We start from the raw sequence: 21,791 nt of genomic DNA, 5'->3' as shown, positions 1-21,791 counted from the left end.
TTCCAACTCTTAAGTGCAGAACAGTAATAGTTGCCACGATTAGGCGTACTATTTTTTTATTATTTTTATTATTGCATTGGCACGCGCTCTGTCCTCATTAAATCTTACCCGTGAAAACACGTATCATTTTTAAGTTGCTTAACGAAGTCTGCAAACAAACCACTTTCAGGAATGTTAAGCGAGACAACGGCTGTCGTGAAAACACGGCCATAGTGTTTCATTTGGTTCTTATTGTGGATATCTCGAGTGTCACCTAGCAACGCAAATGAGCTACGCAAAAGTCTAGAATGATCAAATACTTGTATTATAAATTATCCAAGTGTGCAAGCGTATAGTGGCTTGCTTTCAGTGATATCTTCGAGAGATATTTGCCGACTCTCCTGATAAAAAGAAATATTGATAATAATTATGAATTACCTGTTTGATATCACATGCTGTTTCGGGAAATGGCGGTTCACCAGAATCGATCATTAGACGGTACAAAATGCCATTACAGTCTTTGATTATGTCATCGCCTGATCGACTCCCTAGTGTGTTTTCTATTCCTATGATTTCTCTGCTGACAACGAAAACCACCATTTGAAGGTAAAACGCGGAAATACTGTTACTCATTCTCGTGTGCTGATGTTCGCATAGTCAGAAAAATAACGTGAGGGTTGCTCCTTGTTCGTGATAACAGGCGTGGCCAAATACCTGTTCTGTTTGGTGGTGAATTGTTTGCGTACGAGCCTACCTTCCTTATCAACAAATGATTACTGCATCACTTTGACCAAAGTGAGGTAGGGCTAAACTAACACCGCAAATAGTCAGCTCGTTAAGTGGACCCATCAAGTGAATTTAGTTAACTGTTGAGGTTCCTTAAAGAACAAATTCGCATTTAGCGACCATAGTTTCATGCGACTTGCAGCCACAAGATGGCAGGATTCCATGTTCCGAGGACAGAAATCTTGAAAATGTTTTAACTTCCCACGGTGATTTTTTGTTTATTTTTGGACAATGAGGAGATAATTGTAAATAAAATATGTTTCTGAAAAGAAAAGTAGGGGTCACTGAACATCCAAGATCGTTAAATCCAAGCAAAGCTTTAGCAATGGCCATCTGCCCTATCATTGTTCATTTTAGGTCGAGCATGACGTGGCACGTGAATTTGCGTGCGCTGTAAGGATGCGCAGTAGCAATGGGCGCGAACGTCCTTAAGCATTAGAAAGATGAAACTTTGCCAGACACATTCATGTGTGGTTCCTGTCAATTTGGTGTGTTCCAATTATGCTCATGTTGTCACGTGACTGCACGCGGCCAGAAAACAATAAAATGTCTTTAAACAAAAATGAAAACAGTTTTTGTCGCGAGTTATTAAGCCGGACCGGGTTTAGGACAATGTGTAATGCAAGCTTGGCCTCTTTTGAATTTTCTACTGTTTTTGAAAATAAACGGTTTTTTCAACTAGACCCAGTCCCCCAAGGCAGTTTTATCCCATCTTGACGCCTTTGCTTTTTTAAAAGCAAAGGCGTCAAGAAAAAAATATCTAACAAAGGCCAAGCACAGAAGTGACATATTAATCGGCCTTAACATTATGCAACCGGTAAAACAATTGAGAACACACGAAAAAGTGTTGCCGTTTCAAAAACAAGCTTTTTAAACAGATGCAGGTCACGTAGCCTAATTTGCATAATAAAAATAATAAATCGACTTAAACTAAAAATGTAAGCAGCTGACAAAGTTTTATGTGCCTACATCTAAAGCTGTAAGAGATAGACCACCCCCTCACTTTTGAAGTGAGCAAATTAAGGCAAATTGAGACCCATGCCTTAATTTACCAGGGACCCCCATTTTTGTGTGAGATTTGCCCACACTAAGTTGGCAGCAGAGGTATTTATATGTTGGTATACGAGAATGGTCACGTGATCTCTAAGAGTTTGCAGGGGCTTGAGTACTAGGGCGCGGAAAAGAAGTGGCGACCATCTTGTTGCCTTTCTGTTTGCTGTGACATGTGTCCACGGTTTGCAGCTTTCGAGAAACTTTTGTTTTGTTTTCGCCTGCTTTGAGAAACCGAACTAAGTTTTCTTTCATTTTTGGCTGGTACTGAATGTCGACATTATGAATTTTGTCGGCATTTGTCGAAAATCTGGCTCTGTAATGGTTAGCTGATTGCAATTTCATTTCTTTCGTTATTTTTTTCAGGTGTTCATAAAGGGGAGTTATTTTGCTCATGCAAGCCAAAATTTATCGTCCTACAGATTCGGTGTATCGGGCTACACTGGGATTGGCTATTCATCGAGTTACGAGTTGAATTGAGTTGAGTTAAGATTGAGTTAAGATTGAATTAAAGTTTTTGGCGTTTTTCGCAATTAAAAGTAGTAAATATTCAGTTTTAGTCACTTCGAAAACTGTTTTCTCTGCGTTGAAAGATATATTTGCATAAAATTTTGCAAAATGGCATGGCTCTCTAATGATTAAAACAATCTTATAACAAGAAGATCTCTTAGATCTTATAGCCGTCCTTTAAAAAAATATCTGTTTTCTTACCACTATAGTCGCAACGTAGTGCACATTCCAAAGCAGTCCTTGTTGATTCACTGATGACTATAGACATAAAATCACCCGATCAATCTGTAGCACAACAACTGACAACAAGGACTGCACACGAACGTATTGCACCATCACTTATAGCCGTCGTGAAATCTCCGATTGCACTATCAGTTGCAGCAACTGTAAAATCTCCGATAACGTAATGGTTTTCGTGGGATATGTATGGGTACGATCGATACGATAATAACACTATTAACAACTTACAGCTTTCTTTCTTAAAAGTCACGATTAAATTTAATTGTGTTTTTAGTAGAGTAAAGGGCTAGCAAAGTAATCACACGAGTCACATAATTCAAGAATTCCGTTATCCATGGCTATCTTTAGTACGGTGGTTATTTCCCTACCAATGAAAGTTGAAACGTCGACACATTCCATAGATGACGTAATAGCCTTTTATGTATTCAATACTCGCTTCGAATCAAGCGCTTCAATAACACAAAAAGGCAATATATTTTGTACTAAATAAGGAGTGGAATATTCACAAAACTTTAAGTACATTAACGTTTTAACAGCTTTTAGCGAATAAACATCATAACTTGCATGATTGAAAGTCCTACTAACTATATGGCCGAGTGGAAGCTTGGGTCTGGTCACCGACAAAATAAAAAATAAACGTCGTGCAGAGCAAGAACTGTGCTCAGCCCATGGCCGCGCGGTTAAAAAACCAACTCCTCGACGTACCTCAGCCAGTGGATCGTGATCATGTTCTGAAAGTGCTTCATCATCGACGGCATAATGACAAGTCTAATTATCACAAGCAGAGTAGAGATTTGCCTCCACTTGAAGTTGGGGACAGGATGCGGTTGCGTCCAAATGGTGAGAAGGAATGGCGCAAAGCGGAAGTAATGCCAAGATCATACACGCTGGAAGATGAATATGGACGTGCTTACAGGAGAAACAGAAGATCATCTCTGCTACGTTCCAAATGATTCTCCCATGACACCAAGGACAGGGGCTTTTCTCATGTGTACACAACCTCACGAGTCTCCTGCGAGTACAAGACAGGCACCTGTACTTGAGAAGCCAGCGCCAAGTCCAGTGACATTAGGGAGACAGACAGAAACAATTGCACTCTCCTATTACAACCAGATCTGGGCGTCAAGTTGGGAGGCCGCAGAGACTCATTGCATCATGTTAGGAGGGGGGGGGGGGGAGGGGGAAGATGTTGTAATATTGAAACCTTTGGGGATCCCCTTAGGGGCCCCTGAGTGACTCACATGGACACCCCGAAAACGTGAAACCATGCGCGTTGTGTTCGGACTTTCAAAGGGACACAAACATGTTAGAATAGTTGTTACTAGTCGTTGAGTTTAGTATTGCTTGATTGAATGATATCCTAATAATCGGCGAGAAATTTAATTTCTCGGCGGCGGAGGCAGTGGTCAAATTTCGCAAACATAAGAACTGCGTATGGTCGTTATCTGAAGCGGTTGAAGACGATACCTTCTGGATCGAAGCAATTTCAAAACCGGGAATGGCTCAATCAATGTATGGCTACAATCGGCTCTGCGACCGTTTGCGATTATATGGAAACAGCTCTCTTTGCGATCGTCTGACAAAGGTCACTCGTACTTGCAGGTCACTTCACCTTTCGAAAGTAACCCAAAACGCTCAATTTGGCTAACCCTTGGCCTAAAAACCAAGTTTAGGTCTAGGCTTACCCAAATAAATTAGGGTTTTGGGTTACTTTCCAAAAGGTAAAATAATGACCTGCAACGAGTAACCCGTCAAAACTGACCCGTGTTTTAGACGTGCAGCCCGGATTATGTCACGGGGCCTAGTTATGGGAGATTGTCACGCGAGTTTACTTTGTGACTAGAAAAGTCACGGGTGCGATTCGCATTGTTTTTCGGAATCTATATTGGCCCCTTTCTAAAATACGACTTGTTACTTGTTTGTTTCGCCCACCTTCTGTTTCCTGTTTCTACATGGTAAGACTTGGGATCTTTGCGCAGTCCGGGTTCTGGTTCTCACGCAATGGAATGTTAATAGTTAACCGCATTTCGCAAATATACACCTGCGCACTTCACGAAAACGGTGTTTCATGGTCTTCCCAGTGACTTATTAGCTCAATATTAACTCAATTTTAACTCAATCTTAACTCAAACTCAACTCAACTCGATCAATAGTCTATCTTCGGAGAGAACACGTTATGATCTTGTCCTAAAATCTTCATAGCGGAAAGCGATTCTCATATATTAACAGTTTGATTCATCAAAGAAGAAACCTTGAACTGGCAGAGCTTACAAAACCGCCCCTGATCTTTCCAACATTGGAGGGTAAAGGCATCAATTCGATTTTAAAATGATGTTCCACTGGCAGATTGTTAACACCGATTTTACATCCATGTTACACGAGGCAACTTTTAACGCAACTCTGTTGCGGCGGTATGCTACACGAGATGATATTAAAGGCAACAATGCTCGCAACATTAGAGTCCAGGCTCCTGCTGGACAAATCCAGGCGACAAATAAGGCGGACACTGTTGACGTGACTGTCGACGTGACTTATTTCCGTTCTCGGTGGTGCATTTCTGGTACGATTTGACGTTTAAGTCAACGGCTGGGGTGTTACACGCACCAACTTCAATAAAATCCGGGGAACAATGTTGCAAGTTTTTTAAAGCGATTCAAAAACCTACATGTTGCCGCAACAAAATCGCCATGTTACGCCGATTGTTAAGGCAACAATGTTGCGTTAAGAGTTGTCTCGGTTCGTGTAACATCATCTTATTGCACGAGATTTCGCATCAATAGCAACTAGTCATTTACAGATTGAAATGGTCTATTTATTTAAACTTGTCTCTTTCAATAGAAAAACCCAAGAATTTTTCCACCAGTATGCTTTCTTCTTGCCTCTTCATGGTCCATAATGCCACTGGATGTTGTAATGACAAGGTACCTACAAAGATGACAATACAAGTTGCTTTAGTTCATACATCAGAATGTTGCCTGTGCGACGGTCATTTCCCTCCAACTATGAAATGCCACTGCTTTTGACATGTCCTTTTGCAATTTTTGACATGGCTTGATACGGCCCAAGCGAAATGACATGGTTCTTGTAACATTTACATGTAGGCTAGCTAGAATGCAATCAATCACGAACCTTTACAGTCCTGGCTTACAAGAACGGTAACAATACCAACATGTTTTCGTTTTGGTCACCTGACAACACAATTGCACTGCATGAACATGGACACAGACAGCAAGAGGTTTGACTCTTTCACAAAAACGGTTTTCAGGGCTTTATTTGACAGATTTTAAAGATTACTATTTCTTCAGCAACTATATCACGTTTCCTAAATTGTAGCAAAAAACTTGCAAAATTATTTATCCAGCTTCAACCAAGAATCTTCCACACAAGACAAAAATGCCACTCTAACAGAACAAAACCAGAAAACTGCAAAAAAATTAACCTCTCGAAAATCTCTATTTAACCCACTGACTCATGAGAGTGAGCCTTATATTATAAAACGCCAGACAAGTTTATTCACCACCACCAACGAGGGGGGGGGGGGTGGGGGTGGGCTCTGAGGAGTCAACGGGTTAAACAATTTCAAACACAAATCACCAATAAAATAATAAAAACTGCATCAATATTGTAGACTTACCCAAATTGTCTGGATGGCAAAAGAGTACTTGCCCACTTTTCAATGTCATGAACTTTTAAATCGTAACGAGGACTGATGACACCACACTAACAAGACCAGAAATACCAAATCAGTAAGGCAGTTTCACTCATAGTTACTCCGTTATTTGCTTTGAATTTATGATTAGCATTAAATTGGATCTCTGGCAGCTAGGGAGTTACCCTGCAAGCAGAATCTTTTTCGGTCTTCCTAGGTAAGTCGGAAAGAGGAAAGAAGACTCCGCCAGCCGCCTAGCCTTTCTTTGATTTGTCACGCATCCAAAGAAATGGATGAGTCATTCTAGTTTTGTCAAACCCGTTTTTTTAATTTGTGCGCATGATCAATCGCCACGCGCCATCAATATTCTTTTACGTGGAATGCCTTCGGCATTCCACGTAAAACGCAGCTCAGTTTCAGGCAGTTATGAAAAAAAACACTGTCGAGTTACTGCACTACCACACGTACCTACTCAGTATCTCCTCAATTCTCCCCCTCCCCCAGCCAAAAATCCCGTATCCATACAATTTTTTTTAACCTAAATATCCCGTATCCTGATCGCTTCTCCGCCTTTTGGTTGGGATAAGTTTCTCGTCCAAGGGCTACGGCCAAGTACCGTTGTACTACGTACGGTACTTTTTTCAGTGCCGGAAGGGACAGGGCACAGAGCAGTTTCGGCTGTTTGTCTCTTCTCTCGAGACAAAGCTCGAGTGTAAAAACTTCTGTAGTTTCTAAAACTATTTACTACTTGTAGCTTTTGAGTTTTGAATCGATAATAGAGAGAGTTTTGGCGATTTCAACCCGGACTTGGCTACTGGATTTAAGCCTTTTTCTTAACGAAATTTCAAGTTATTGTGGAACGTTTGGGATTAGGAAAACGCAAAAACTAAAACTTTGGAATGGACTATAGATGACCCAATCACGGAATTTTACATTTTTGAGCATCGAGAGAAATGGAGTACAGATGTTGTCTTCTTGCCTTCGCCACAGCAGATTTAAACAATTTGCAAGAACTACACTAGGATTACGGAACCGGACTTCAAATACAGGGCCCGGTTGTTTGAAAGCCGATTACCTTAATCCAGGATTAGTGTAAACTTTTGTTTTATGTTTTCAACTTTTTGATGAAAGTTTCCCTTGCTTATTTTTGTTTTTCAAGATTGACTTCTTCTAATGTAAAGTTTTACCGAATATCAGTCTTGAACAGCATTTGGGAGTAGAGAATAAAACTCGTTTGTTAATTTTTAACCCGAGATTAGAGTCAATCGGTTTTTGAACAACTGGCCCAGGATGATAAGTTGTTGAAGTATGATTTGTAATACGTTTTTCGGATGATTTAAGGCTGATCTTGTAATTTTTGGATGAACGGGAGTTAAGGAAGCAAGTAAAACTGTAGGATTTGAATAACGTCTCCTTCCAAAAAATATATAAATAAAAAATCCCGTATCCTGATAAACCGCTAACTGGGCTTCGTTGTTTGCATTTGCAAATTTAGTAACATTAATAATGCGTTTCTACAACAAACAACTTCAAGTTATGTTACAGATTTATCTTTCTGGTAATCTCTCGTCATTTTTCGAAGTTTACCTGTACTTGAAGTTCACTGTAACTGGACAACCCGATTCGGCTAAAGCGCAAAGAAATACATTGTAGCTTCACCTTCTCTTATATAGCCCCCTTCCCCCTATTCAATGTTGGAAGGTAACACAACAATTTCCCACTAAAACCATTCAGTTTTGCACAACATTGAATCGGGAGGGTGGCAAAATTTTTTGGGTTTTGTGGTTTTGCAGTTACTAATTTTTAGTTAAAGTGCACCTAAACCCAAATATTTTTTGTTCCTAATATAAATCTCCCCATCCAAAGCAAGCATATGTCAGCATTGTTACGCATAATTTCGTTTTTTCTGTGCCGTGCAAGCCGCGTAAACTTGGCAGAACAAACAGTAATTTGGACCCACGACCGAGATGTGAAAGGCATGAGTCTATTCTCAATTTTACGCCCAACTGGCTTTGCATTCCTGTTTTCAAGGAAATTTATGTAGCATTGCAAAACATCACATCACCGTCATGGGTCCAAGTTACTGCTAGTTTTGATAACTTTGCGCTTCTTGCCCGGCAGATAAAAAGCGTAACTTTGAGGAAAGAATCGTCAAACATGTTTGCTTTCCGTGGAGAGATCAATATTGTAGACTAAAAATATTTGGGTTTAGGTGCACTTTAACGCATGCTCAATATGAAATGTCGAGGCAGCTGGCAGAGTCTTCTTTCCTCTTATTGACTATCTAGGAAGATTGAAAGAGACTCTGCTATGTCTCTGGGGATGCGACTCAAAATACAAGAGTGTTTGCCACCTTTCTGCCACCCACTGGGCCACCACACTGCTAGCTTAGCAAAGCGTAATTCTTAACACTGATTCCCTTATAGGGGACATTGTTTTGAGTGGATGTAGAGGTTGTTAAATACCCCTCAAACCTTAGGTTATGAAAATAATGGAAACAAAAATACTATCAGACCTTATTAAGACGTCCTGTCAAATTGACAACAATTTTTCCTGCTCTGTGATCATCCACAATCTCAAATTCTCCAATATAACCTAAAAAATACAGATTTCTATTACACAACTATTTCTTTATTTCCATTGATACTTATACCATTTTGGTAGAAGCAGGTATTATCCCTACTACTAGAAAAGTTCTATGGAATCACACACACCAGGTCCTTCACTTTAGTCAGTGTCTGGCTTTCTTCTGGTTCACCTTACATTGTTGCTTGTTTAAATAATAAGATTATTCCAAGGTTGAAAACAATGTTCAACAGCATTTGAATGTTCACTGTAATAAAATGCACATACACTTAGATCAAACACTTTATTAACGGGCTAGAGCTCCTAGCTTACTGCATGTGGTACATTAAATGGGAATACCTTCCTAAAAAATGAGGTTTTTTTTCAATGCTGATTCACGGATACTCTGAAACAATCTGAGTGCTCCTTTGCAGTAGTCGAACCTAGAACCTTTTGATTACAAGAGGGAGTTATTGGAGACCCATTAAACTAGGGTCAGGTGACAACAATTAGTCCTGCTATACTGGTATAGGACTGAAATTGCAGAAACCACACATTCTCGTCATTGAAATGAATGACTGATATGGAAAATTTGACATTTTCATCTTGGTCATTCAATTCAATAACAAGACAATCCATTTGTAAACCTATTTATGCCTTGTAAATTAAAAAGAGGGAATTTCTGAGGTACAATCTTTCCGAGGCTTGTATACCAACAAGTCACCAATTTCTAAATAACTATTCTACCATTTGAATTTCTGATATATGATTACAATTCTCAAATTCATACATGTAACATCGTTTGTTACTCCCAGTATTGATTACAGTCCACTTCCCCATCTCACTCTGGCCATAAACAACACGACAAACTAAACTTCTTCCATGTTTGATCTTTGGATATCATTTATGAGACTTTCCTTCTCTTTTGACTGCCTCAAACAGCCCTCCCTCATTGCGGGCAAAAGCTCTGTAAGTTAGAATTTTTTAGATCTAATAAAGAATTGTTGTTGTTTCCTGCAGTCAGGGAGCTCAAGATATGGCAATTCTGTGTCAAAATTTTGACAGTTTCAATTTGTATAAGTACCAGTAATCACATGATTTCGAGTGCAATTCGGAATAAGCAAAATGCAAAAAAAATTGCACAAGCCCATAGGGCAACTACAATTTGCAGTCTCTGAAAAAATTACTAAGCTCTTACTAACTGAGTGCAAGGACCGTACTGTGGAATATCAGCCCAAGGTCGAGGCTGCACTTGGCCAATATTACCTGGCCAGTACAGCCCTGTCCAAGCCACAAAGAAGTATTCTTTCTTTGAAATTGGACACTTCTCCAATTGGTGAATGTTTGTAATCTTCGTCATCCATCAGCAAACTTAAAACAGTAACCTTTTACGTTTAAAACTAAATTCCACTAATTGCTATAATTGACCTCATCAGCTAACTCTACGTTGTACCCAATTCAAACTGTTTGGGAATACAGTAAAACGTTTGGTTTCAGGTATTTCCATATCATTTAAATTATTATTATGAATGCTACAATATCATGCAAATACATCACAAAGAATCTTAATCCCGGTAGATTTGAATTGGGTTACAACACTGAGTTAGACGATTAGGTTTATTTTACTGCTGTGATGAGAAAACTGAATTCTTCTTTTTTATAACTTTGTGTTTCATTCAACTAAAATTTCCCGGAAGAGAAAAAAATACGGAAACGGACTGTTTCCATGGTAATGGTCCGTACTATAAAATCCCGACTTGAGAATGATTTAAAGTGCTCATTTCTTCTTGGGTTACATGTCATGCAAGTGAAAACATAAATTGCTTACCATTTAAGAAATTGAGTCAAGAAATGGAAATGTTATAGATGAGGAGTAAGTAAACAACGGGTCCAAGTCTCAGGGCTGTGCAATATTCCGTACTCGAGTTATTCAGCGAAATTTATTACTCAAATTTGTTGAGTTTAGTATAGAGGCGCCATGTTGGTGTTCTGCTGCAGTACACCATTATGGCACTATGAAACCTGTAGAAACATCTGGAATTTAGTTTGACTGTCTTCAACACTTTTTTCTGTATAATGAGCTAGCAAACATTTGTATAGACACATCTCCTAGTACATTGGCTGTTTAGGCCACAAAAACAACTGGCATGTTTTTCGGAAGCCGTCAACATGTCACGCACTGTGAAAAACTCTGAAATTCACACTGCTCTATTTCCGGGTTAGGGTTAGCTAACCCTAGCTGATCAACATAAATACTCAAAAGGCTCTTTAGTTTTGTATTTTTTTTTTTTTTTGTGACGTCACATGCGACCCAAGAACTCCAAACTGCACGAAAAAAATAATGCGATTACTTATTTATGATACACATTAAAAGAATTTCATGTTTAATTTCCCCTGGGATTTTTGCATGCAAGAGTTAGGACACTTTCCATTTTGACAGAACTGACAGGTCAGACCGGGCTGTTAGAACAGCAGGTACAAAACACAGGTTACAGGTCATTGTTTTACCAATGCAGAAAGTATCGTAAACATTCATGAATGCTAACCTTAGGCCTGATTAGGCCTTAAAAAGTTTTTAGGCCTAAGGTTAGCTTTTATGAATGTTAAGGATACTTTCTGTATTGGTAAAACAATGAACTGTGACCCGCGTTTTGTACCTGCCGTAGTTGGAAGGACTATCTCTACAACGTCTTCAAATCAACACACTTCGAGGATCACATATTCTTCTCCAGAAGAATGCGAGGGATTATCATGCAAGTGTTTCTTCAAACTGTTGTATTTTCTTTGCAAAACGAACGGTCTGGCCGGCCAGTCCTGACAAAAGGACAGCGTCCTTATATTATTATACAACTTACAATTATTGAGCTTACCATGTTTCATCATAACGGTCAGAAACTTAATTATGACTTTCGAAGAAGGGCGAAGAAGGACCTGTCTCTTCCCTCGTCTTTCAGCATTGCATATGGCGTTTAAAGCGTCGCTCAACACATTGATTCGAACCATGTTGAACCTGTTAGGTAAAACACATGTACGTCAACAGAAGCCAGTGAAACATTCCCCCAAAAAATGACTTTATTTCATTGGCAATATCAGATACGATTTCTTTAGGGTTTCTTAGAGACAAGGACAGCAACCCTTTATTTACAAAAGAAACTCAGACGTTTTAAAACTTTACTGCTGATGCGGATGCAGACAGATCTTCCATAGCCATTTTGTCCTACCTTGTGCAAAATGGCGATCGCAAGAGAGAAAGAGTGGATAGAATAGACCATAATATACCGGGGTAGCCTCTACTTGAACCCAGCGCGGCTGCGCGGCTCGGAGCAGCATCCGGGAGCATGCGAGGTGCAGAGCGACCCCAAGCGACCCTGTTTTGTAAACATTTAGGTTGCTACGAGTAGTGACACAAGTAGTTACATTTTAGTTGATGGCAGTTTGTGAGGCCTGTAGAATTTCTCTCACTTTTCCACTCAAGATATTGGCAGCATCAATGGAAAATTACATTATTTTAGCTATCCTGGATGCCTCTCTTAGAGCGACGGAATAGCGAGTCGCGAAGCGGCAAGAAGTTGGATCTTGCAATGATTCAATTAGATTATCCGTAATGATTCTTATTTTTTTACGCTGAAATTATTGTTTTGTTTATCCAAGTCGATCAAAAGGAGTATTTGACTTCGAAACATCGACATAAAAGACCAAAGTCTCCTAGCTGGTAATCTTGATCTTACAGCCGATATCATGTTTACCAGAGAAAAAGTAAGAGTGAACCCTGTAAGAAACAAAACCAAGAAAAGTTACAAAGGGAACACCTCAAAGGCAGCATGGGAAACTTTACTAGCTAGTTCTAAGAACCATGCTAGTAAGGGTGAAGGAAGTTCTAGGGCATGGCGTGGATCAGAAATGACAAATGGATTTGCTCACATACAGTGGTCAGATGATGATGATGATGATGATGCTAAAGACAATGACGACAAGTTTAAGACTCCCATAACCCCCAGTGCATCATTCATCTTTTCTGAAAGTCACACTAAAAGTTTTGAGAACTTATGGAGGTCAGCTGCTGCTGAAGCAAGGGTGAATTCCTCGTTAGAATTTCATATGCACCCTGGTCAACCACCTGTCCCAAAACAAATTGTTGGACAAATATGTGAAGGAAAATATATTAACTTTCAGGAACTTCTTCTTGAAAATCTGGGCAAAGAAGATGCAAAGAACAAGATTTTAATTGATGAAACTCAAAGAGTGGATGATATTACAAAATGGATTGATTGCATGGCTATTTATATTTCAGTTTATACAAGTCATTATCCGAATCGAATTAGGGACTTACTTGCATATCAAGGTATAATAACTAGGTTATACCGTGACTGCCAAGACAAAAAAGCATGGCAAAGATATGATGTGGCCTTTAGGCGCAAAGCATTTCAAACTAGTCTAAGGGACTGGAGTACAGTTGATGAAAATTTGTGGATTATGTCATCATCGCGAGATGCACGTAGAGCTGTCCTCTGCAAAGCTTGTCTGTCACTACTCATAACCAAGCTTCTTGCTCATTGTTGCCAAAAGCAGAAAGTGCAAAGACTCCACGTCTTCATTCTTGGTATGCTACAGTGATAATTTGCAAATGATGAAGAGAAGTGATTAATTAAAACTCCCACTTCATTTATCCCTTCCTACATTGTACCTGAGAGTGAGACTAATGTAGATTTTACTCTGTCTAACGGCAGATGAATTTAATCATCAATGGGGGCCACTCTAAAGAATGAAAGTATAGATTAAAGTTGTTGGTTGAGTTAAAATTATAAATGTTGATAAATAATATATTCCCATTTTTCCCCTCATTATTTGATCATTTAGGTTATCCAGGTCTTCAAAGTTACTCAAAAAGGATGTTTTAGGTGAGGAGGAGCAACCGCAATCAGTTAGTACATCTCGGCATACACAGAGCCCTAATGAAGGATTGGATCTGAAATTTGCTTTTGGGTAAGTCCATGTTAGGAAGACCAATTCAGCCATGGCTAAAAAAATGGTGCTTTTAACAGTACAAGGAAGAAAAGGAGATTGAACTTTGGTTTCACTGATGTGTTTTCTTTGTTTAAACCCTACTTAGGTACCATGGTTACAATGCATGCAACAATTTGTTCTACACACAGTCAAAGGAGGTAGTTTTTCATGTGGCAGCCCTTGGGATAGTATATAGTTCTTCAAGTAACCAGCAGAGATTCTACAAAGGCCACACTGATGACATCATATGTTTAACCATTCATGATGACAAGGATTTTGTAGCCACTGGACAGGTGATCCCCCATCACAATTGAAAGTAATATCCACAAAAACAATCCAAGGTGCTAACCTTCTAATTTTACCCTTCCATGCCCAAGGGTGAAGCCATTGACAAGTAAAATCGTCTCGCATTAGCCAGAGTATAATCTATAAGTGAGAAAGAGTTTTAATTAACAAGCAAGTAAGCCACTATTCCATTTTATTGCCAGGAATGTAGCCAGACTTTCCTCATGAAGATCTTAATTTAAAAATGAAGCAAAAATTCCTTTGTTGTTTTAATTACCAGGCCATTTGCCTCCTAGCCTTAAGTAACAGAATTGAAACTTAATCAACAGGTGGGCAAGCAAGCAGAGACTCATGTGTGGGATGCCACCACCATGAAAACTGTAGCTGTTTTGAAAGGCTTCCACAAACGAGGGATCATTTGTGTTGACTTCTCAGGTGCAATGTTTCAGAATTGGTAACTTTTTCCCAGTGCTGTGGTTACTTTCTCTTTCAGTCATTTAATGGGGAATTTTTAGAAATTGATATGCTTAATTTATGTCTAATTCCAATCATTATGGCAACTTTGCACAGCATTTTTCTACAATTATTTGATCTCAAAAACTCAACATTGTTCAGGGAGTGAAGTGGGGATCAATGAAACTGTTTTTTCCTCTGAAACGAGGTGAAGTGTCTGAAATGTTTTGTCCAGGATTGTAGATTTTAAAGAGTGCAGGGTTGGCATTGTAGTGGGAGTGCCTGCCTTGAACCCAGGATGCTTTGTGGATTGGATTCCTGGACTCATTGTTATAGATGAATTTGGTAACAGAGTAACTTTGCCACTACAATTAACAATTATTCCATGAGTGCACGTTGGATATGAGATGGTAAATAGCCAATGGGGCACGTAGCACTGAGGTGGTCATAACCAGTCTCATAGCCAACAAGAGCGATATTATTATAATTGTTCTATTAAATTCTCATTAACTTCTGAACTTTAAAAAAATAAAGCAAACACTTGATGCAATCAGTTTCCTTATTAGGTCATAACGGTACATACCTTTATATGAGCTGATAACCGAGATTGAGCCAGCCAATCAGAAAGCTAGAAAATGTAATAAAAATTCCAAGGTGGGAAATTTAATATAATTATATGATATTTACTTGGTTTTATAAAACATGTTTTTGTAGGTGATGGCAAGAAACTGGCAGATGTTGGTCTTGATGATGACCATAGTATTTGCATCTGGGATTGGAAGAAGGAAGAGAAGCTTGCATCAACTCGAGGACACAAGGACATAATATTTGTTATTGAGTGGAATCCATTCAATCCAAACTACCTTGTATCTGTCGGAGAAAAACACATCAAATTCTGGACACAAAAAAGTGATTATATCAGTTTTTAGCATGATGATAGTTGATGGTTAAAATTCATAATACTTTCATAAGGGGTTAACCATTTGTTTTTTTACAGATCAATTAACTTTATGATTCATCTGCTAGCTGTAGTAACGCATGCATTGTGTGACACACGTAACAACCCCATCATGCTCAGGGGCATACATGTAAGTAGAGAATGTAGAGAGCCTTTGAGTCAGTTTTGCTGTGCAGTATTTTCGTCCTTCAGTAAAGATGTTGCATGCATTGGCGACAAGGATTCCTTCCGAACCTCAGTGGCCATTCCAATAGCCGCTGTCCAGCCTAATATATAGCCACCTTTGACCTACATGCTGATCAAAATGCGGTTGCCCAGTGATGGGAGAAGTGCATCCGAAGTTCCTTGAAATCTGTTTTCCTGTGCCACCAGATGCAAAGACACCTTTAATAGCAGAAAGGTCATCTTTTACTCCACACAGCCAGCACCAAAGTGCAAGACATCTTCTTGACACTCACTGAGACAGGGGATTAGATTTCAAAACCGTCAAGGAGAAATTGGATGAGTTCTTTAGCCCAAGAAAGAATAAGTTTATCTCTTACAACCCTGATACTGTACCTTCTGAAAAGAGAAGCAGAGCCGGACCTTAACTGACACAGAGAAGAGGTACTCTCAAATCGAGAGAGAGGCACTGGCAGCAGAATTTACTTCAACCAGGCTCCAGGTTCCGTCATGAACTCTTTGACTGCCAGATAGGAACAAACACACAGCATACGGAAGCAGCCAAAATGACGAAACTGCCAGAGAGACCCTGGGAAACAGTTGAAATGGACTTCTGTGGACCATGCTACAAGCAAACCTGGAGACACCTCACCCTGCTACAGGAACTGCACCCTATAAACTCCTAAACCCAGACTTGACCACTACCCAACAGAGAGAGCCAGCAGGGACAAAGAAGACAGGAAAAGAGACAGGAAATACAAAGAGAAATTGAAGTCTTACCATGACCGAAGACACAGAGCCAAAGAACACAAATTCAAAGCTGGAGAGGCAGTTCTCCTGAAACGCGACAAGAAACGAAAAGGAGACATCCATGCCAGTATGCCGAGACGCATCCAAATTCAAGCTGCTCAGAACAACATACATCCCAGCAAGAGACAAACAAAGGAAACCACCTACTGCAAGACCAGTAGTACCACCAGCAGCTAAATGCCAGGTAGCACCAGCCGTCACCCAAGGAAAACAACGCCAGTGACAGCACCAATAGCCAACCAAGGCATTGTTACCCAACTAGTGCCAATTGAGGCAACGCCTACCAACCAAACCCTACCACTGCACAGATCACAGCGACAGACCAAATCCACATTTGATGGACACCAGAAGGACTATACCATGTGAACTGTGAGTTGTCCTCAAACATTGACCAGATGCTATCAACAATAATTATGAACACTGAACACTTGTTTCATTAACGACATCGACTTGATTACAGTGACATCACGATACCAGCACTGAATACGTTTTATTGATTAGGTGCATGTCGATCGATTATTGTTAGTGATTAAGTGATTGATTAGTTGTATGTTAAGAAAACCAAGAACTAGGTTGAGACATGAATTTTGAGGAAATGATCTGAAGAACGAGGAGTGATTGACACACATGATTTTATAATTTACTACCAATTATTGAAGGTCAAGAGCCTCTTCAAGCTGACTTTTTTGTTGTTTCCCGTAACTTACCCCCTCTTCTAGGCAATAGTGGTATGAACTTCACAAGCATGAGGTTGATCAGAATGTCATGCGGCAATTTCAGAACATCCAGAAAAGCTTACTGTAAATCATCTAGGAATGTGCTGCTTATAAGGAACACTTGAATTGTAATGCCTGCCTCCCTACAAGGTATGTTAACATTGTAGAGCAGTACCGCTGGCTCATTTAGGTCATCAAGGCGTAAGCAAGTCAGACCAAACCCTTGATTAGGAGCAAAGTCTGGTTTCTGGGCATCAACACAGCTGTTAAAGACGCCTTAAGATGCTGTGTACCATGTTGAACTAATGCCAACAGACAAACATGCAGAACCCGTTGATGTGTCAGTCCTGCCTGTGGTACCTGGTTCAAGCTCAGCAGTATCTCTTGGTCATTACTGATGAGTATTCTCGCTTTCCCATCGTCGAGGATGTACACTCCACCTCATCAGAATAGGTTATTCAAGTTGTGGGCAGAGCATTTTCCACCTATGGATATCCCAAGATAGGCAAGGTCCGCCATATAACAATCAGGCTTGGAAAGGGTTTCTGAAGACCTGCAGCCTTAACATCGCAAAAAAAAACCCTCTGGCCAAAGGTCAACAGACAGGTTGAAATTTTCAACAAACCCTTGATGAAAGCAATCAAGTGAGCCAAATTCAAGGGCAAAGCTGGATTTATGCCATGCATCAGTTCCTGCAAACATACTGCTGTACTCCTCATACCACCTCTGCTTTTACTCCACACTGTCTCTTGTTGGTTTGCGATTCGGAGACAAGATGCCAGAAGTTGAATCTCCCACTCATCCTGATGTGAGTGCCCATTGACAAAGGAGCCACACTTCTCGTTGGGGTGCAGGGATGGCGCAGTGGTGAGAGCACTAACCTCCCCCAATGTGGCGCGAGTCCAATTACCAGACTCTGCGTAATATGTGGGTTGAGTTTGTTGGTTCTCTTCTCTGCACCAAGTGGTTTCTCCACGTACTCCAGTTTCACCTCTCCTCAAAATCCACTTGATTTGTGTTAATTGCCAATTTCATTTTACAGTGTCCCCAATTAGTGCTTCAGCACTAGAACGACTAGACACTTAATAAATTTCCTTTCTTTTTTTTAACCCTGGTTAAATAAGCTGTTGACACCATATGACCCGACTCCCTTGTGGTCACAGAAAGGAAACAAAGTATGGTGGTTATCGCCAACGTGGAGATGGATCCAAGGTGAAATCTTTTCATGTTCCATTGCATTCCGCAGAGGCTGATTCAAGATGTCAACCTCCTGACATCGACCATAATGGTACCTTACCTGTCATGAACGAGACCTCCTCATAAAACGGAAGAGAAGATCGCATCGCATCCACTGCAGCTCAGTACTTCCAGACCCAAGTGAAAATCCGTTTGCAGAGAAGATTAATCGAGGAAATATGAAGTGGTTTCGTTATTGTTACTTACTGAGTACTTAGCAAGCTGTTGTGAGCACACACAAGCCGCGAATGTTCTCATGGACAGTTACGATTGTTTCAGAAGGTTTTCAAACTTTGAACTTTGTTAATGTCATATTTGGTTTTATCTTAACCAGTAGTATCTAAGGCAGCTCAAGTTCCTAGGTCATATACTCCGCAAATCTGAGGATGAGTCAGCCAGTCTATATATGCTCTATACTTCCCAACACATGGCAGACGCAGGCTGGGACAACAAAGTACATCCTATCTTCAGTACAGCAGTACGCAGCCTCCTTGGAGATGATGATGGACAGTTGACGTCCAAGCAAATAGCTGACCTCACCAACGACAGGGAGAGCTGGAGGAAGCTGAAGTCAGCAGTCAGCGAGCCAAGATGGCTGCCTAATTTTGTGCTCTACAAATTTATTACGCTCTACAAATTGCACTACATTTATTGTGCTCTACATTTATTGCGCGCTACATTTATTGCGCTCTACAAATGTATTGCAATTAAGGTTATATTCTCTCATATTTTTTCTATTATGGGACCAAAAAGGAGACCTCCTATGGCTAATGATGCTATCGATCCAACTGATCAACTTTTGAAGGTCACTGGGATAAATTAGAAATCAAACTTAACAACTGGGTTACATCATCACTCCCGGGCCTCGTTACGAGAATTATGCAATCTCATGTCGTTAAAATCATCGACGACTATATCTCATCGACCGAGTTTCAAAGATCTCTGGCTGATAGTATCAACTTCGATGCCGCTGGTTTGGAAACTCAACTTGGCTCATCTGAAAAAAAGTTAAACGAACTAATAAATTCAAATCAAGCAAAGATAGCCAAACTGGATGAAGAGTTAACCAAACTTAAAAATAATCTAGCAGCAGCCGGCTGATGATGATGATGATCTAAGGAAAGGAGGGATGAAGTAATGCATTCATTGTGTGACACATGTAACAACCCCATCATGCTTCAGAGACATAAGTAGTTTTACGGAAGGAATGTAGGAGTGAAGCCTTGAGTTTGTTGTGTTGTAAAGTATTCTTGTCCTTCAGTAAAGATATTGCACGGCTTAGCAAAGGCACTCATTAGCCATAGTATGCCACCATGCAAAAAAATATCTGCATTTTTATTATTTGAAATGCATGGATTAGTATTAGGTTTTGCTAAATGTAGAAGGATGCTTTGTTCTGACTAGTGTGACTGCTTAGGGTTAGGGTTAATAATATCAATTTAATACTCATCTAATATAGTCCTCATATTTAGTGTGTTATATTAAAACATTTTAAGTGTTGTTTTTATTTCAATATCAGCTCTCTTTGCAACAAAGAAACATTAGCTACATGTACCACGGTATTGAAATATTAATGCCTTTAAGAATTTCATCTGGCGGGAGACAGGCCAGTTTGCTATTTTCAGACTGACTGAGACAAATCAATCATTTAATAGATTCAAAGTTGGAGAAGCGACCAGTGACTTTTGGGAAAGCAGGTGCTGCTGCAACTATGCTGTGTGTGTGTCACAGTCCCAATGATGACTTGTGCTTTAGTGGCAGTGATTCTGAACTGGTATACATTTGGCAGGGAACAACTTTGCGTCGCTCAGTTCAAGCCCATAATGGACCTGTGTGTGCTATGTTTTCACTTAGTCAAACAAAACATCAGGTAAGTATGTTTTTCAGCAGACTAACTTTTTTTCTTAATAGTCACTTGCAGATCACAGTGTAGAGAAGGTTGGACTATGATTGATTGGACTAGATTATTACTAGTATTTTTTATTCCTTGATAGCTAAACGAAATGTATTATGTACAGTAGGCTTGCCTGAGTGTGATAAACATGAAATTATATTATACCAGTACTTCCTGCAAATCACTCTTGGCATCACTGCCATGAAGTGGGCCGGATAAAGTTATGAAATCATAATGTTCTCTCACGAAAAAGATAATAATGACATTACAACTTTATTTATTTCATTATGAGTCATTATTATTTTATTTCATTATGAGTCTGAACTTTGGGGTGCAGGGATGGCGCAAGTGGTGAGGCCACTCGCCTTCCACCAATGTGGCACGGGTTCGATTCCCGGACTCGGCGTCATATGTGGGTTGAGTTTGTTGGTTCTCTACTCTGCACCGAGAGGTTTTCTCTGGGTACTCCGGTTTCCCTCTCCTCAAAAAACAACATTTGACTTGATTACTTTCATTGTTAATTTCAGTTTACAGTGTCCCCAATTAGCGCTCCCGCGCTAGAAAGACTAGACACTTAAATAAAGTTCCTTTCCTTTTTTTTTTTTTTAACTTATATCTGTTTTACTCTCTGTGTTCAACAAAATCCAGTAATTCTGTTCCTCACCAAGGTATTGTCATCTTGCATACGCTGTAAGTAATAACGCAAGTGTATTTTTGGGTGATATTATGATTATTTAGGGTTATTAATACTTTTCCATTATGATTATTATTAGGTTTATGAAACGGTGGAAGAATGGTGTTGTTGCCATGTGGGACCCAATGTTTGAGCAGTGCCTTAAGGCATTAAGGTGGAAGAAGCATCAATGAGTCCAGGATCTATCCTCCTGCAGAATCTGCCACCTGTACAGAGCTTTGCACTTTAATGGTGATGGCAGAATACTCCTTGGCACCGGAAATGATGAGGTACAGTTTGCATTAAAATACAAGAAATCAAAAAATATTTTATCATCATGTTTTCAGATTGTGTGGGATTATTATCATGAGTTGTCTATTATTGTAAGTAATTTTGTAAACTTTAATGATTACGGTGATGACAATGATGTGACAACCATTGGAAAGTCATTGAAAACTAACATAGGTACTTAACCCATGTCAAGAAGAGGTTTACAATGTAAGTTACAGTTATAGAGAGGGAGATGCCAGTATGTCTGGAACTTGGAATAAAAGAGATATTGAATTTCAGTTATTAATCTTAGATATAATAGAACAGAGTTCTTTTACACCATTCTTCTCAAACCCCATTCCACAAAATTTCGAGTAATTAAATTTGCGGGAAAAGTAATTGTCAGGTAACTCAAGTGTTAGCATTTTTGATTAGGTATTGTCAAAAAAAATATTAGTTTGGTTTGTTTGTTTATGGACATTAATTAGTTGGATCCTGTATAATAATTATGAAAGACAATCCCAACCCTTTCAATCTGTGCAAAGATTTCA

At 39.6% G+C, this 21,791-nt stretch overlaps 2 protein-coding genes and 1 pseudogene across 9 annotated transcripts in view; 1 reads left to right on the top strand and 2 right to left on the bottom strand.

The window, feature by feature from the left end:
• The window catches only part of LOC138041853 (globin C, coelomic-like), a 96,269-nt gene extending 93,699 nt beyond the window's left edge, over positions 1-2,570 (bottom strand). For 2 of the 8 annotated variants that reach the window (XR_011130878.1, XR_011130879.1), the window contains exon 1: positions 418-977. The gene's annotated coding sequence lies outside the window, so the exon portion shown is untranslated. Of the gene's footprint in view, positions 1-417; positions 978-2,526 lie in introns of those variants that run through there. The other 6 variants (XM_068887525.1, XM_068887530.1, XM_068887524.1 and 3 more) reach the window with 4 other exon arrangements.
• A 2,785-nt stretch (positions 2,571-5,355) lies between these two features.
• LOC138041851 (small ribosomal subunit protein uS8A) lies at positions 5,356-12,078 on the bottom strand. The gene is made up of 5 exons (XM_068887520.1): positions 12,001-12,078; positions 11,650-11,789; positions 8,730-8,809; positions 6,200-6,285; positions 5,356-5,490 (listed from the first exon to the last, which is right to left on the bottom strand). The coding sequence occupies exons 2-5, from the start codon at positions 11,780-11,782 to the stop codon at positions 5,397-5,399; spliced, it is 393 nt and encodes a 130-aa protein (XP_068743621.1). The 5' UTR covers positions 11,783-11,789; positions 12,001-12,078; the 3' UTR covers positions 5,356-5,396.
• A 39-nt stretch (positions 12,079-12,117) lies between these two features.
• On the top strand, positions 12,118-21,443 carry LOC138039693 (uncharacterized; annotated as a pseudogene).
• Positions 21,444-21,791: the final 348 nt, after the last annotated feature.

This window comes from Montipora capricornis, chromosome 3 (genome assembly GCF_036669925.1).
Source record: "Montipora capricornis isolate CH-2021 chromosome 3, ASM3666992v2, whole genome shotgun sequence".
Classification (NCBI taxonomy): Eukaryota; Metazoa; Cnidaria; class Anthozoa; order Scleractinia; family Acroporidae; genus Montipora; species Montipora capricornis.
This window is presented reverse-complemented; position numbering and strand designations above follow the sequence as displayed.